A 19913-nucleotide genomic window follows, 5' to 3' on the forward strand; every position below is an offset into this window, starting at 1 on the left:
TAATAATAATAACGATGATGATGATGATGATGTACTGTAGGAAGACAATAATAATAATCATAATATTAACAATAATAATAATAATAACGATGATGATGATGTACTGTAGGAAGACAATAATAATAATCATAATATTAACAATAATAATAATAATAACGATGATGATGATGTACTGTAGGAAGACAATAATAATAATCATAATATTAACAATAATAATAATAATAATAACGATGATGATGATGATGATTTATTGAAGGAAGCAGGTTTATGCGAGCTGTCACGTTATCAGCAATTGTGAAATGTCTTCCCAGAAGACATTTTTAAAAATGTCTTCCCAGAAGCGAGGCGAGACGAGCAATAATTAGCAGACTTTATAACGGCACAAAAGAGGCAAAGTACATCAAATAGAATAAATGATGGAAGAACTTTGCAGACAATTAGTCACTGATCTGTACTAGCTACTGGAAACATGTCTGTGGACTTTTATCACCTGCAGCTAAATAACACTCTGGAGATGGAAAACACACACTTCATCATGAAGGTAGGCAACTACTTTATTGTTGTAAACACACACTTCATCAATAAGGTAGGCAACTACTTTATTGTTGTAAACGCACACTTCATCAATAAGGTAGGCAACTACTTTATTGTTGTAAACACACACTTCATCATGAAGGTACTTTATTGTTGTAAACACACACTTCATCAATAAGGTAGGCAAGTACTTTATTGTTGTAAACACACACTTCATCAATAAGGTAGGCAACTACTTTATTGTTGTAAACACACACTGTTTATGAACTGTACATTCATAAATCTGTTACATTTAAAGTTTTAACAAACATGACCATAGCAGTCGATGGATTATTTGAATGTTTAACAGTGGAAATCCTAAATGACAAAAAGACAAATATCTTTATGAGTTGTGTATATCGGGCACCTGGTTCAAGCATAGAAACGTTCAATGAGTGGATGAGTAAACTATTTTCCTCTGTGAACCATAAAACCATATTTATCTGTTGTGATTTTAACATTGATTTGTTAAACTCAACCAAGCAAAAACATGTCCATGACTTCATTGACATAATGTACAGCTTTTCTCTATATCCATTACCAAACCAAGCAGAATAACAACACATAGTGCCACAATCATCGACAACATGTTTTCTAACATTATGGGAAATCAAGTCACCAGTGGCCTATTTGTATGTGACATCACTGACCATTTACCTGTTTTTACTTTATATGATTGTCATCTCAAGAAAACCAAAGACACTATGGCAACAATCTCTAAACGAATAACAATTGAGGAAACAATCTGTGCCCTAAACAATAGTTTAGCAGTTCAGGATTGGACTTCAGTTTACAGAGAACCAAATGTGGACAGTGCTTATTGTAATTTTTTAGACATCTTTACTTTTACCCTGTGAAAGAATATTTTATAAAAGGAAAAAATAAAAATAGCCCTTGGATCACAAAAGGGATAATTAACGCCTGTAAAAAGAAAAACAATCTCTACAAACTTTTCATCAAAATAAAAACAAAAGAAGTCGAACAACGATACAAGAAGTACAAAAATAAACTAACTGATATTATAAGAACAAGCAAACGGTTATATTATCAAAAAAAACTAGATGAAAACAAAAACAATGGACGGGACCGACTTTGAGGGCTCATAAAATCCAAACCGGAGCAGTAATTAAAACTCTTTCATCAACTTTTAATCAGAAGGGTTCAATCTCTCTCCTGTGCTAATTTGAAGCCGACACAACAAACGCGCTCAGAGGAGATAATGTTTGAAAAAAGGCGACTGTTTTTACTCAACTTTTGTTTTGAAAGGGGAATTGCAAACTTCCTGTAGATTTTTGCTCGGGGTTGTGAGTGAATTAAATCTAGGTCTAAGTGAGACTTACATAGAGGTTTTTGTTTCATGTTTCGACGACATCCCTGCTGGGAGTTACAGGCAGTTTTGTCTGTGTTTTCTTCCTAGGGAGCGCTAGAGCGCAATGTTGAGTTTTGGGGTTTGTTTTTTTGATTAGATCGCAATTTTTGCCAGTCATGATGTGTGTGTCCAATTTGGGGAGTTTTGAAGCATGTTAAGGGGGTCAAATTACAGCTCAAAGAGGCGGCGGAATAATAATAACTAGAGCGCAATTTAGATTTTTGCGGTTCGTTTTTTTTATTAAAAGACAATTTTCGCAGGTCCTGATGTGTGGGTCAAATATGGGGAGTTTTGAAGCATGTTAAGTGGGTCAAATTAGTGCTCAAAGAGGCGGCGGAAGAATAATAATAATTAAAGCTGCAAGCAGCGATGGACGGGACCGACTTTGAGGGCTCATAAAATCCAAACCGGAGCAGTAATTAAAACTCTTTCATCAACTTTTAATCAGAAGGGTTCAATCTCTCTCCTGTGCTAATTTGAAGCCGACACGACAAACGCGCTCAGAGGAGATAATGTTTGAAAAAAGGTGACTGTTTTTACACAACTTTTGTTTTGAAGGGGGAATTGCAAACTTCCTGTTGATTTTTGCTGGGGGTTGTCAGTGTATGAAATATAGGTCTAAGTGAGACCTACATAGAGGTTTTTGTTTCATGTCTGTACGGCATTCCTACTGGGAGTTACAGGCAGTTTTGTCTGTGTTTTCTTCCTAGGGGGCGAAATTGTGAGTTTTGGGGTTTGTTTTTTTTGATTAGATCGCAATTTTTGCCAGTCCTGGTGTGTGTGTCCAATTTGGTGAGTTTTGAAGCATGTTAAGGGGGTCAAATTACAGCTCAAAGAGGCGGCGGTATAATAATACAACGCTAGAAATTCAATAGGGTCCTCTGTCCCAAAGGGACTCGGTCCCTAAAAAATAACAAAACCTTACAAATTCAATAGGTCCTTATGTCCCATTGCATAAGGACTCCCAGCAGGGGTGTATAATGTAGCCGGAAGAGTCAGGGCTGCATGGGATTCTGGGTGTTTGTTCTGTTGTGTTTATGTTGTGTTAAGGTGCAGATGTTCTCCCGAAATGTGTTTGTCATTCTTGTTTGGTTTTGGTTCAAAGTGTTGTTGCTATGTTGTCTATTACCATTGTTGGTATGTTGTCTATTACCATTATTGCTATGTTGTCTATTACCATTGTTGGTATGTTGTCTATTACCATTATTGCTATGTTGTCTATTACCATTGTTGGTATGTTGTCCATTACCATTATTGCTATGTTGTCTATTACCATTGTTGCTATGTTGTCTATTACCATTGTTGGTATGTTGTCTATTACCATTATTGCTATGTTGTCTATTACCATTGTTGCTATGTTGTCTATTACCATTGTTGGTATGTTGTCTATTACCATTGTTGGTATGTTGTCTATTACCATTATTGGTATTTTGTCTATCACCGTTGTTGGTATATTCATTATTCCTACATTGTTGATACAAATGATTGTTACAGTGTATTAATTATTGTTACCTGTGGTAATGCCACTATGATACAACATTTGTATTATAATCCTTGAACAAAGTAAGAGTGAAACTCATGTGAATAATCACTGAATGGAGAACTGGGGGTGGGATTAAATAAAGTATATTCTTCCCACACCCTTTCAGGCAAAACTGGACAATCATGCATTCCGTACTATCCATTACCTTTTGCATTATATTAATTTATATTATTATGTGTTGTCAACTTTGTACTTTTTTTTGTTATTATGAAGTAAATAAATCAATGAAAAAAGATGAATGAAAGTTATGTTTATGGCCTCACAAAGGGCTCTACCTGCAAATATACAGAGTCTGTTTTCACTCAGAGATGGTCCACATGAACTTAGAGGTGTCCACATTCAAGGCACAAACGTTATCTATAGCGGGGGTGAAACTGTGGGACAATGTGAGCGGAGAAATTAAATCTGTCTTTCAGCCTAAGAGTGTTCAACCATGTGTTGTTGGGAAACTATCAAAAACATGACCAGTTGTTTGGACTATCTCAACTGTGGGACACAGGTGCAAAAGAAGTCACTGTGGAATAAGGGACATAACACATCAGACAAGGCTTCAGAAGACGAAAGATACACAGGCAAGGTGGAGCAAAAACTCATGGTCACTCAATGCTATTACATCCATATTGCTGACTTGTCATTATCATCCATTATCATATGTTCTACTTGTTCTGGAATTGTCATGTATCCATCAAATCTGCTGTTGAAACTTGGACTATATAACCAACATATATAACCAACATATATCACCAACATATATCACCAACATATATAACCAACATATATCACCAACATATATCACCAACATATATCACCAACATATATAACCAACATATATCACCAACATATATCACCAACATATATAACCAACATATATAACCAACATATATAACCAACATATATAACCAACATATATCACCAACATATATAACCAACATTAATCACCAACATATACCACCAACATATATAACCAACATATATAACCAACATATATAACCAACATTAATCACCAACATATACCACCAACATATATCACCAACATATATAACCAACATATATAACCAACATTAATCACCAACATATACCACCAACATATATAACCAACATATATAACCAACATATATCACCAACATATATAACCAACATATATCACCAACATATATCACCAACATATATCACCAACATATATCACCAACATATATAACCAACATATATCACCAACATATATCACCAACATATATCACCAACATATATAACCAACATATATAACCAACATATATCACCAACATATATCACCAACATATATCACCAACATATATAACCAACATATACCACCAACATATATCACCAACATATATAACCAACATATATCACCAACATATATAACCAACATATATAACCAACATATATAACCAACAAATATAACCAACATATATAACCAACATATATAACCAACATTAATCACCAACATATATAACCAACATATACAACCAACATATATCACCAACATATATCACCAACATATATAACCAACATATACCACCAACATATATAACCAACATATACCACCAACATATATAACCAACATATATAACCAACATATATCACCAACATATATCACCAACATATATAGCCAACATATATCACCAACATATATCACCAACATATATAACCAACATATATCACCAACATATATAACCAACATATATAACCAACATGTATCACCAACATATATAACCAACATATATAACCAACATATATAACCAACATATATCACCAACATATATAACCAACATTAATCACCAACATATATAACCAACATATATAACCAACATATATCACCAACATATATAACCAACATTAATCACCAACATATATAACCAACATATATCACCAACATATATCACCAACATATATCACCAACATATATCACCAACATATATAACCAACATATATAACCAACATATATAACCAACATATATCACCAACATATATAACCAACATATATCACCAACATATATAACCAGCATATATCACCAACATATATAACCAACATATATCACCAACATATATCACCAACATATATAACCAACATATACCACCAACATATATAACCAACATATATAACCAACATATATAACCAACATATATCACCAACATATATAACCAACATATACCACCAACATATATAACCAACATATACCACCAACATATATAACCAACATATATCACCAACATATATAACCAACATATATCACCAACATATATAACCAACATATATAACCAACATTAATCACCAACATATATAACCAACATATACCACCAACATATATAACCAACATATATCACCAACATATATAACCAACATATACCACCAACATATATAACCAACATATACCACCAACATATATCACCAACATATATAACCAACATATATAACCAACATTAATCACCAACATATATAACCAACATATACCACCAACATATATAACCAACATATATAACCAACATATATAACCAACATATACCATCAACATATATAACCAACATATATAACCAACATATATCACCAACATATATCACCAACATATATCACCAACATATATCACCAACATATATAACCAACATATATCACCAACATATATAACCAACATATATCACCAACATATATAACCAACATATATCACCAACATGTATAACCAACATTAATCACCAACATATATAACCAACATATATCACCAACATATACCACCAACATATATAACCAACATATATCACCAACATATATAACCAACATATATAACCAACATATATCACCAACATATATAACCAACATATATCACCAACATATATAACCAACATATATCACCAACATTAATCACCAACATATATAACCAACATATATCACCAACATATATAACCAACATATATCACCAACATATATCACCAACATATATAACCAACATATATCACCAACATATATAACCAACATATATAACCAACATATATAACCAACATATATCACCAACATATATCACCAACATATATAACCAACATATATAACCAACATTAATCACCAACATATATAACCAACATATACCACCAACATATATAACCAACATATATCACCAACATATATAACCAACATATACCACCAACATATATAACCAACATATACCACCAATATATATCACCAACATATATAACCAACATATACCACCAATATATATCACCAACATATATAACCAACATATATAACCAACATATATAACCAACATATATAACCAACATTAATCACCAACATATATAACCAACATATACCACCAACATATATAACCAACATATATAACCAACATATATAACCAACATATATCACCAACATATATAACCAACATATATAACCAACATATATAACCAACATATATCACCAACATATATCACCAACATATATCACCAACATATATAACCAACATATATCACCAATATATATCACCAACATATATAACCAACATATATCACCAACATATATAACCAACATATATCACCAACATATATAACCAACATATATAACCAACATATATCACCAACATATATCACCAACATATATCACCAACATATACCACCAACATATATAACCAACATATACCACCAACATATATAACCAACATATACCACCAACATATATCACCAACATATATAACCAACATATATAACCAACATATATAACCAACATATATCACCAACATATATAACCAACATTAATCACCAACATATATAACCAACATATATCACCAACATATATAACCAACATATATCACCAACATATATAACCAACATATATAACCAACATATATAACCAACATATATCACCAACATATATAACCAACATTAATCACCAACATATATAACCAACATATATCACCAACATATATAACCAACATATATCACCAACATATATAACCAACATATATAACCAACATATATAACCAACATATATCACCAACATATATAACCAACATTAATCACCAACATATATAACCAACATATATCACCAATATATATAACCAACATATACCACCAACATATATAACCAACATATATCACCAACATATATAACCAACATATATCACCAACATATATCACCAACATATATAACCAACATATATAACCAACATATATCACCAACATATATCACCAACATATATAACCAACATATATCACCAACATATATCACCAACATATATAACCAACATATATCACCAACATATATAACCAACATATATAACCAACATATATAACCAACATATATCACCAACATATATCACCAACATATATAACCAACATATATCACCAACATATATCACCAACATATATCACCAACATATATAACCAACATATATAACCAACATATATAACCAACATATATAACCAACATATATAACCAACATATATCACCAACATATATAACCAACATATATAACCAACATATATAACCAACATATATCACCAACATATATAACCAACATATATAACCAACATATATAACCAACATATATAACCAACATATATAACCAACATATACCACCAACATATATAACCAACATATATCACCAACATATATAACCAACATATATAACCAACATATATAACCAACATATATAACCAACATATATAACCAACATATATAACCAACATATATCACCAACATATATAACCAACATATACCACCAACATATATAACCAACATATACCACCAACATATATCACCAACATATATAACCAACATATATAACCAACATATACCACCAACATATATCACCAACATATATAACCAACATATATCACCAACATATACCACCAACATATATCACCAACATATACCACCAACATATATAACCAACATATATCACCAACATATATAACCAACATATATAACCAACATATATAACCAACATATATAACCAACATATATAACCAACATATACCACCAACATATATAACCAACATATATCACCAACATATATAACCAACATATATAACCAACATATATAACCAACATATATAACCAACATATATAACCAACATATATAACCAACATATATAACCAACATATACCACCAACATATATAACCAACATATACCACCAACATATATCACCAACATATATAACCAACATATATAACCAACATACATCACCAACATACATCACCAACATATATAACCAACATATATCACCAACATATATCACCAACATATATAACCAACATATATCACCAACATATATAACCAACATATATAACCAACATATATCACCAACATATATAACCAACATATATCACCAACATATATAACCAACATATATAACCAACATATATAACCAACATATATAACCAACATATATCACCAACATATATAACCAACATATATAACCAACATATGTAACCAACATATATAACCAACATATATAACCAACATATATCACCAACATATACCACCAACATATATAACCAACATATATCACCAACATATACAACCAACATATATAACCAACATATATAACCAACATATATAACCAACATATATCACCAACATATATAACCAACATATATAACCAACATATACCACCAACATATATCACCAACATATATAACCAACATATATAACCAACATATATAACCAACATATATCACCAACATATATCACCAACATATATAACCAACATATATCACCAACATATATCACCAACATATATAACCAACATATATCACCAACATATATAACCAACATATATAACCAACATACATCACCAACATATATCACCAACATATATAACCAACATATATCACCAACATATATAACCAACATATATAACCAACATATATAACCAACATATATCACCAACATATATAACCAACATATATAACCAACATATATCACCAACATATATCACCAACATATATCACCAACATATATAACCAACATATATCACCAACATATATAACCAACATATATAACCAACATATATAACCAACATATATAACCAACATATATCACCAACATATATAACCAACATATATCACCAACATATATAACCAACATATATAACCAACATATATAACCAACATATAAGTTGATTGTGAATTAGGGGCGGGGCATGGATAAGCATTCTTGCATGTCTGTCAAACTACAAAGAGTGATGAAGTGTTGCTATATATGTCTGTCTGACGGAATAAAAAAATAAATACATTTAAAAAATAAATATTACATGATATAATGTTACATTATATACATCCTACTATATTAGATTACATCAGATTACATGATATTACAATATTACATGACATGTTACATTATACACATCCTAATAATAATAATAATAATAATAATTAAATATTTTATTTGTAAAAAAAACACTTTACATTGCGCAAACAACCTCAAAGTGCTACAGCGTATCAAAATAAAAAGATAATCAAAAAAATTATAAAAATAAAAACTAGAACAGCCAAATAGCTAAAACTAGTATGCATATATCTAAAAAAAAAGGCCTTTCCAAAAAAAAAAGGGTTTTTAAGCCTTTTTAAAAAGCATCCACAGTCTGTGGTGCCCTCAGGTGGTCAGGGAGAGCGTTCCGCAGACTGGGAGCGGCGGAGCAGAAAGAGGTTGGAGGAGGTTACAGTCTATTGTATTAGACTATATTACATTACATTAGATTACATATTACAATATTACATGACATAATGTTACATTATACGCATCCTATTGTATTAGATTATATTACATTACATTAGATTACATATCACAATATTCCATGCACCCCCCGGCGACTCCAAAAGGGGCAAGCGGTAGAAAATGGATGGATGGATGATAAAATGTTACATTATATACATCATATTATATTACATTACATTAGATGACATGACATTACATGACATAATGTTACATTATACACACCCTATTATATTAGATTATATTACATTACATTAGATTACATATTACAATATTACATGATAAAATGTTACATTATATGCATCATATTATATTGGATTATATTACATGACATTACATGACATAATGTTACAGTAAATACATCCTATTATATTAGATTATATTACATTACACTTTAGTGTGGTCATTGGGATGAAAATGAAGGTCATTGGAGGGACGAGAGGGGGGGGGGGGGGGGAGGGGGGGGGTCAACAAGGACAAACAAGTGTGAGGTTATTTGGTGACCCAGACCCCCGAGCTCAGTGATCCCCCCCGCCCCTGCGATCATGTGATGTGAGTGTGAAAGTGGAGTCACACCTGTTTCACACTGTCACACGTCTCCTTGACCCCCCCCCCCCCCCCCCAGGAATTAACAGCTGCAATTTAACGGTGGCTGGGGGTGGGAGGGTGGGGGGTGTTTGGGTAGGGGGGGGGGGCTGATGCAAAACAGGAAGTGATGATGCAATCCTTCCACTCCAGCAGAGGGGGTCAAAAGGTCACAGCGCTGGTCACTAAAACCTCACTGACGCCTCCTAGTGGACAGCTGTTGACCTCACACAACTTAAATGATCTGTTCCAGGGTCAAACTGTCACTATGCCTAACATTCTGACATGCACTGTTGTTAGTGTACATTATTATATTTGTATTATCATTTCATGTTCTTAGTGTACATTATTATATTTGTATTACCATTTTATGTTGTTAGTGTACATTATTATATTTGTATTACCATTTTATGTTGTTAGTGTACATTATTATATTTGTATTACCATTTTATGTTGTTAGTGTACATTATTATATTTGTATTACCATTTTATGTTGTTAGTGTACATTATTATATTTGTATTACCATCTTATGTTGTTAGTGTACATTATTATATTGTATTACCATTTTATGATGTTAGTGTACATTATTATATTTGTATTACCATTTTATGTTGTTAGTGTACATTATTATATTTGTATTACCATTTTATGCTGTTAGTGTACATTATTATATTTGTATTACTATTTTATGTTCTTAGTGTACATTATTATATTTGTATTACCATTTTATGCTGTTAGTGTACATTATTATATTTGTATTACTATTGTATGTTGTTAATGTACAGTATTATATTTGTATTACTATTTTATGTTGTTAGTGTACATTATTATATTTGTATTATCATTTTATGTTCTTAGTGTACAGTATTAAATATTTGTATTATTATTTTAAGTTGTTAGTGTACAATATTATATTTGTATTACTATTTTTCATGTTGTTAGTGTACATTATTATATTTGTATTCATATTTTATGTTGTTAATGTACATTATTATATTTGTATTGCTATTTTTAATTGTTAGTGTACATTATTATATTTGTATTACTATTTTATGTTCATAGTGTACATTATTATGTTTGTATTACTACGTTATGTTGTTAGTGTACATTATTATATTTGTATTACCATTTTATGTTGTTAGTGTACATTATTATATTTGTATTGCTATTTTATGTTGTTAGTGTACATGATTATATTTGTATTACTATTGTATATTGTTAATGTACAGTATTATATTTGTATTACTATTTTATGTTGTTAGTGTACATTATTATATTTGTATTATCATTTTATGTTCTTAGTGTACAGTATTAAATATTTGTATTATTATTTTAAGTTGTTAGTGTACAATATTATATTTGTATTACTATTTTTCATGTTGTTAGTGTACTTTATTATATTTGTATTCATATTTTATGTTGTTAATGTACATTATTATATTTGTATTGCTATTTTTAATTGTTAGTGTACATTATTATATTTGTATTACTATTTTATGTTCATAGTGTACATTATTATATTTGTATTACTACGTTATGTTGTTAGTGTACATTATTATATTTGTATTACAATTGCATGCTGTTAGTGTACATTATAATATTTGTATTACTATTTTATGTTCTTAGTGTACATTATTATATTTGTATTACCATTTTATGTTTGTAGTGTACATTATTATATTTGTATTACTATTGTATGTTGTTAATGTACAGTATTATTTTTGTATTACTATTTTATGTTGTTAGTGTACATTATTATATTTGTATTACCATTTTATGTTCTTAGTGTACAGTATTAAATATTTGTATTATTATTTTAAGTTGTTAGTGTACAATATTATATTTGTATTACTATTTTTCATGTTGTTAGTGTACATTATTATATTTGTATTCATATTTTATGTTGTTAATGTACATTATTATATTTGTATTACTATTTTATGCTGTTAATGTACATTATTATATTTGTATTGCAATTTTTAATTGTTAGTGTACATTATTATATTTGTATTACTATGTTATGTTGTTAGTGTACATTATTATATTTGTATTACCATTTTATGTTGTTTGTGTACATTATTATATTTGTATTACAATTGTATGTTGTTAGTGTACATTATTATATTTGTATTACCATTTTATGCTGTTAATGTACATTATTATATTTGTATTACTATTGTATGTTGTTAATGTACAGTATTATATTTGTATTATCATTTTATGTTCTTAGTGTACAGTATTAAATATTTGTATTATTATTTTAAGTTGTTAGTGTACAATATTATATTTGTATTACTTTTTTTCATGTTGTTTGTGTACATTATTATATTTGTATTACCATTTTATGTTGTTAATGTACATTATTATATTTGTATTACTATTTTATGTTGTTAATGTACATTATTATATTTGTATTACTATTTTTAATTGTTAGTGCACATTATCATATTTGTGTATTTATACACATTTATATATATATCTATATATACACGTATATATTTTAATAATAATAATAATATTATGTAATAACAATTGTAATCATAATAATTATATATAATAATAATAATAATTATTATTATTATATATACTATAAAATAATGATAATAATATATATAATAATAATAATAAATAGTAATAATAATATAAAATAATGATAATAATATATATTAACAATAACATATAATAATAATAATATTAATTATGATATTAAATAATAATAAATAATAACAATAATGTATAATACCAATAATATATAATAATAATAATAATATATATCAATACTATACAATAATGACATTAATATACAAAACTGATAATAATGATATTAATGATAGTATATAATAATAATAATAATACAATTATTGTGTGCTGTAGATGAGTGGAATGTGTCCCTAATGAAGTGGCTGGTCTTTAGGACTTCCTGGCAGGACTTTGAAGTGGACTTGAAAGCGTGTAATCTCTGTAGATCTCCATAAAGTCCACATGGCCGACCCCCACTTGGCCCCCATTTGACCCCTGCCATCTGGCGGCTCCCACGTCGTCCAGACAGGAAGTGGCGGCGTCGTAAACGTCCGACTGTCTTCCCTCGCGTCTTTACGTCCACTTTAACAGTAGAGCAGGCTTTTCAAAATAAAAGCACAAGCCCCTTGGCAAGTGTGCTGAACCAGCAGACGTTTATTTAGTGGTTTTATTTTGCAGAGAAGAAAAGGAGCGTAAACTTAAAGACCGCATTCTTCCTCCTCCTCCTCCGAGGGTCAAAGGTCACATCTCTCAACAGTTTGAATCCCCGCAGAGCTTTCATGTCCTAAACATTCTTGGAATCTCACAGGAAGTTCAAGAGGTCGCTATTGATGTTGGGGGGGGGGGGGGCGGGGCGGGGCTTCTCACACACACACCTGATGAGCATCAGATTACAAGCTTTGCTGACCTTTGACCCTCCCAAATATTTCTATTGGATGGTGTACCTAATGAAGTGGGCAGTGAATGGAGCATAACTATGGATGGATGGATGGACAAACCCCGTTTCCATATGAGTTGGGAAATTGTGTTAGATGTAAATATAAACAGAAGCCATATTCAGTTGAATATGCTACAAAGACAACATATTTGATGTTCAAACTCATAAACTTTATTTTTTTTGCAAATAATCATTAACTTTAGAATTTGTACTGCATCAACAAGCGACATCAGTGTGTAAAGGATATCACCGCATGGGCTCAGGAACACTTCAGAAACCCACTGTCAGTAACTACAGTTGGTCGCTACATCTGTAAGTGCAAGTTAAAACTCTACTATGCAAGGCGAAAACCGTTTAGAGTACACATGAATGTACATAAAGTAAATATAGTACCTAGAGTACACATGGATGTACACAAACCTAGAGTACACATGAATGTACACAAAGTAAATATAGTACCTAGAGTACACATGAATATACATAAAGTAAATATAGTACCTAGTGTACAAGTGAATGTACACAAAGGAAATATAGTACTTAGAGTACACATGAATGTACACAAAGGAAATATAGTACCTACAGTACACATGAATGTACACAAAGTAAATATAGTACATACAGTACACATGAATATACATGAAGTAAATGTAGTACCTACTGTACATGTGAATGTACACAAAGTAAATATAGTACCTAGAGTACACATGAATGTACATAAAGTAAATATAGTACCTACAGTACACATGGATGTACACAAACCTAGAGTACACATGAATGTACACAAAGTAAATATAGTACCTAGGGTACACATGAATGTACATAAAGTAAATATAGTACCTACAGTACACATGAATATACATAAAGTAAATATAGTACCTAGTGTACACGTGAATGTACACAAAGGAAATATAGTACCTATGGTACACATGAATGTACACAAAGTAAATATAGTACATACAGTACACATGAATGTACACAAACCTAGAGTACACATGAATGTACATAAAGTAAATATAGTAACTAGTGTACACATCAATGTACATAAAATAAATAGAGTACCTAGAGTACACATGAATGTACACAAAGTAAATATAGTACATACAGTACACATGAATGTACATAAACCTAGAGTACACATGAATGTACATAAAGTAAATATAGTAACTAGTGTACACATGAATGTACATAAATTAAATAGAGTACCTAGAGTACACATGAATGTACATAAAGTAAATATAGTACCTAGTGTGCACATACATGTACATAAGGTAAATATAGTACCTACAGTACACATGAATGTACACAAACCTAGAGTACACATGAATGTACACAAAGTAAATATAGTACCTAAAGTACACATGAATATACATAAAGTAAATATAGTACCTAGTGTACAAGTGAATGTACACAAAGGAAATATAGTACTTAGAGTACACATGAATGTACACAAAGGAAATATAGTACCTACAGTACACATGAATGTACACAAAGTAAATATAGTACATACAGTACACACGAATGTACACAAACCTAGAGTACACATGAATGTACATAAAGTAAATATAGTACCTAGAGTACACATGGATGTACACAAACCTAGAGTACACATGAATGTACACAAAGTAAATATAGTACCTAGGGTACACATGAATGTACATAAAGTAAATATAGTACCTACAGTACACATGAATATACATAAAGTAAATATAGTACCTAGTGTACACGTGAATGTACACAAAGGAAATATAGTACCTATGGTACACATGAATGTACACAAAGGAAATATAGTACCTAGAGTACACATGAATGTACATAAACCTAGAGTACACATGAATGTACATAAAGTAAATATAGTAACTAGTGTACACATGAATGTACATAAAGTAAATATAGTACCTAGAGCGCGCATACATGTACATAAGGTAAATATAGTACCTACAATACACATGAATGTACATAAACCTAGAGTACACATAAATGTACATAAAGTAAATATAGTACCTACAGTACACATGAATGTACATAAAGTAAATATAGTATCTAGAGTGCACATACATGTACATAAGGTAAATATAGTACCTACAGTACACATGAATGTACACAAAGTAAATATAGTACCTAGATTACACATGAATGTACACAAAGTAAATATAGTACCTACAGTACACATGAATGTACATAAAGTAAATATAGTACCTAGAGTGCACATACATGTACATAAGGTAAATATAGCACCTACAGTACACATGAATGTACACAAAGTAAATATAGTACCTAGAGTACACATGAATGTACACAAAGTAAATATAGTACCTAGAGTACACAGAATGTACACAAAGTAAATATAGTACACATGAATGTACACAAAGTAAATATAGTACACATGAATGTACACAAAGTAAATATAGTACCTAGAGTCCACATGAAATTACACAAAGTAAATATAGTACCTAGAGTACACATGAATGTACATAAAGTAAATATAGTACCTAGAGTGCACATACATGTACATAAGGTAAATATAGCACCTACAGTACACATGAATGTACACAAAGTAAATATAGTACCTAGAGTACACATGAATGTACACAAAGTAAATATAGTACCTAGTGTACACATGAATGTACACAAAGTAAATATAGTACCTAGAGTACACATGAATGTACACAAAGTAAATATAGTACCTCAAGTACACATGAAAGTACACAAAGTAAATATAGTACACATGAATGTACACAAAGTAAATATAGTACCTAGAGTACACATGAAAGTACACAAAGTAAATATAGTACACATGAATGTACACAAAGTAAATATAGTACCTAGAGTACACATGAAAGTACACAAAGTAAATATAGTACCTAGGGTACACATCAAAGTACACAAAGTAAATATAGTACCTAGCGTACACATGAAAGTACACAAAGTAAATAGAGTACACATGAATGTACACAAAGTAAATATAGTACCTAGTGTACACATGAATGTACACAAAGTAAATATAGTACCTAGAGTACACATGAATGTACACAAAGTAAATATAGTACCTAGAGTACACATGAATGTACACAAAGTAAATATAGTACCTACAGTACACATGAATGTACACAAAGTAAATATAGTACCTAGAGTACACATGAAAGTACACAAAGTAAATATAGTACACATGAATGTACACAAAGTAAATATAGTACCTAGAGTACACATGAAAGTACACAAAGTAAATATAGTACACATGAATGTACACAAAGTAAATATAGTACCTAGAGTACACATGAATGTACACAAAGTAAATATAGTACCTAGAGTACACATGAAAGTACACAAAGTAAATATAGTACCTAGAGTACACATGAAAGTACACAAAGTAAATAGAGTACACATGAATGTACACAAAGTAAATATAGTACCTAGAGTACACATGAAAGTACACAAAGTAAATAGAGTACACATGAATGTACACAAAGTAAATATAGTACCTAGTGTACACATGAATGTACACAAAGTAAATATAGTACCTAGAGTACACATGAATGTACACAAAGTAAATATAGTACACATGAATGTACACATAGTAAATATAGTACCTAGAGTACACATGAATGTACACAAAGTAAATATAGTACCTAGAGTACACATGAATGTACACAAAGTAAATATAGTACACATGAATGTACACAAAGTAAATATAGTACACATGGATGTACACAAAGTAAATATAGTACACATGAATGTACACAAAGTAAATATAGTACACATGAATGTACACAAAGTAAATATAGTACACATGAATGTACACAAAGTAAATATAGTACACATGGATGTACAGAAAGTAAATATAGTACACATGGATGTACACAAAGTAAATATAGTACACATGGATGTACACAAAGTAAATATAGTACACATGAATGTACACAAAGTAAATATAGTACCTAGAGTACACATGAATGTACACAAAGTAAATATAGTACCTAGAGTACACATGAATGTACACAAAGTACATATATTACCTAGTGTACACATGAATGTACACAAAGTAAATATAGTACCTACAGTACACATTAATGTACACAAAGTAAATATAGTACCTAGAGTACACATGAATGTACACAAAGTAAATATAGTACACATGAATGTACACAAAGTAAATATAGTACACATGGATGTACACAAAGTAAATATAGTACACATGAATGTACACAAAGTAAATATAGTACACATGAATGTACACAAAGTAAATATAGTACACATGAATGTACACAAAGTAAATATAGTACACATGAATGTACAGAAAGTAAATATAGTACACATGAATGTACACAAAGTAAATATAGTACACATGGATGTACACAAAGTAAATATAGTACACATGGATGTACACAAGGTAAATATAGTACCTAGAGTACACATGAATGTACACAAAGTAAATATAGTACCTAGAGTTCACATACATGTACATAAGGTAAATATAGTACCTACAGTACACATGAATGTACACAAAGTAAATATAGTACCTAGAGTACACATGAATGTACACAAAGTAAATATAGTACACATGAATGTACACAAAGTAAATATAGTACACATGGATGTACACAAAGTAAATATAGTACACATGGATGTACACAAAGTAAATATAGTACACATGGATGTACACAAAGTAAATATCATTATTATGATGTCAGTATGATGCAACAGTCTCCCCCTCCCCCTCCTCGGCTGTCACGTGACCAAGCTCCTCCCCCCCCCCCTCTTACATAACTGTGCCATCACGTGACTGCAAGAAGAAAACATGAATGAGTTAGCATTCCTGCTCTTCATCATCATTATTGTCATCATCATCTTTATTATCAGCATCCTCATCCTCATTATTATCATCCTCACCATCACCACCACCATCATCTTCATCAGCAGGATGAAGAGCTGCAATCCTGCAGGGGCGTGCACGTGAGCGGGAGCGTGCGCGCCGGGTGAACTTGTTAGGCGGGCGTGAAGGAAATGTGATGATGTCATCGTGTTACTGCTCATTCATAAATCTACGTCATAGGGAGAAAGGTGATGATGACGATGATGAGGAAGAGCATTTATGTCATTCAGAAAAGTCACATTTTGTTGGGAAAGACAAAATACTCAGCGTGTACTTTTCGAAGATAGAGATTGTAGAGTGGCCTCTAGTGGCCAAATGTCAGAATGCAAGATGTGGTCACATGATCATCACAAAGATATAAATACTTCAAGTATTCTCCACCAGTATTGTCCATATTGACTGCAGTATTTTCATATATATTTTCATAAGAACGCAGTATTGTCCATACAGACTGCAATACTTTGATATATATTTTCATAAGAAGGCAGTATTGTCCATACTGACTGCAGTACTTTGATATATATTTTATTTTATATATAACCGGAAGCATAGTCCGACTTCTTCCTGCCTTGGGCTTTGGCACCATCTAGCGGCGATGGAAGGTAACAACATGTTCAGGAACAGTAGTCTAGGTGAAATATGAAATATGAATCATATCTGGCATGACTTATTGAAGATCTGGTCCCTGCAGAACCATAAACAAGTCCTTGTCCTCTCTGAGGTCCACCATGGAGCGGACTTGTTGAAATATGTGAAGAATAGTACAAATATTCTCCTCATGTCTAAGAAGGTGTG

At 30.8% G+C, this 19913-nt stretch overlaps 1 protein-coding gene across 1 annotated transcript in view; it reads left to right on the plus strand.

Annotated features, from left to right (window-relative positions):
• The first annotated feature begins 461 nt into the window (after positions 1–461).
• The window catches only part of LOC133612735 (solute carrier family 23 member 1), a 187986-nt gene continuing 168534 nt past the window's right edge, over positions 462–19913 (plus strand). Inside the window, exon 1 of the mRNA XM_061970402.2 lies at positions 462–541. Within this exon, the coding sequence (XP_061826386.2) occupies positions 470–541 (72 nt within the window). The 5' untranslated portion in view covers positions 462–469. The remainder of the gene's footprint in view (positions 542–19913) is intronic.

Source organism: Nerophis lumbriciformis, linkage group LG10, assembly GCF_033978685.3.
Source record: "Nerophis lumbriciformis linkage group LG10, RoL_Nlum_v2.1, whole genome shotgun sequence".
Classification (NCBI taxonomy): Eukaryota; Metazoa; Chordata; class Actinopteri; order Syngnathiformes; family Syngnathidae; genus Nerophis; species Nerophis lumbriciformis.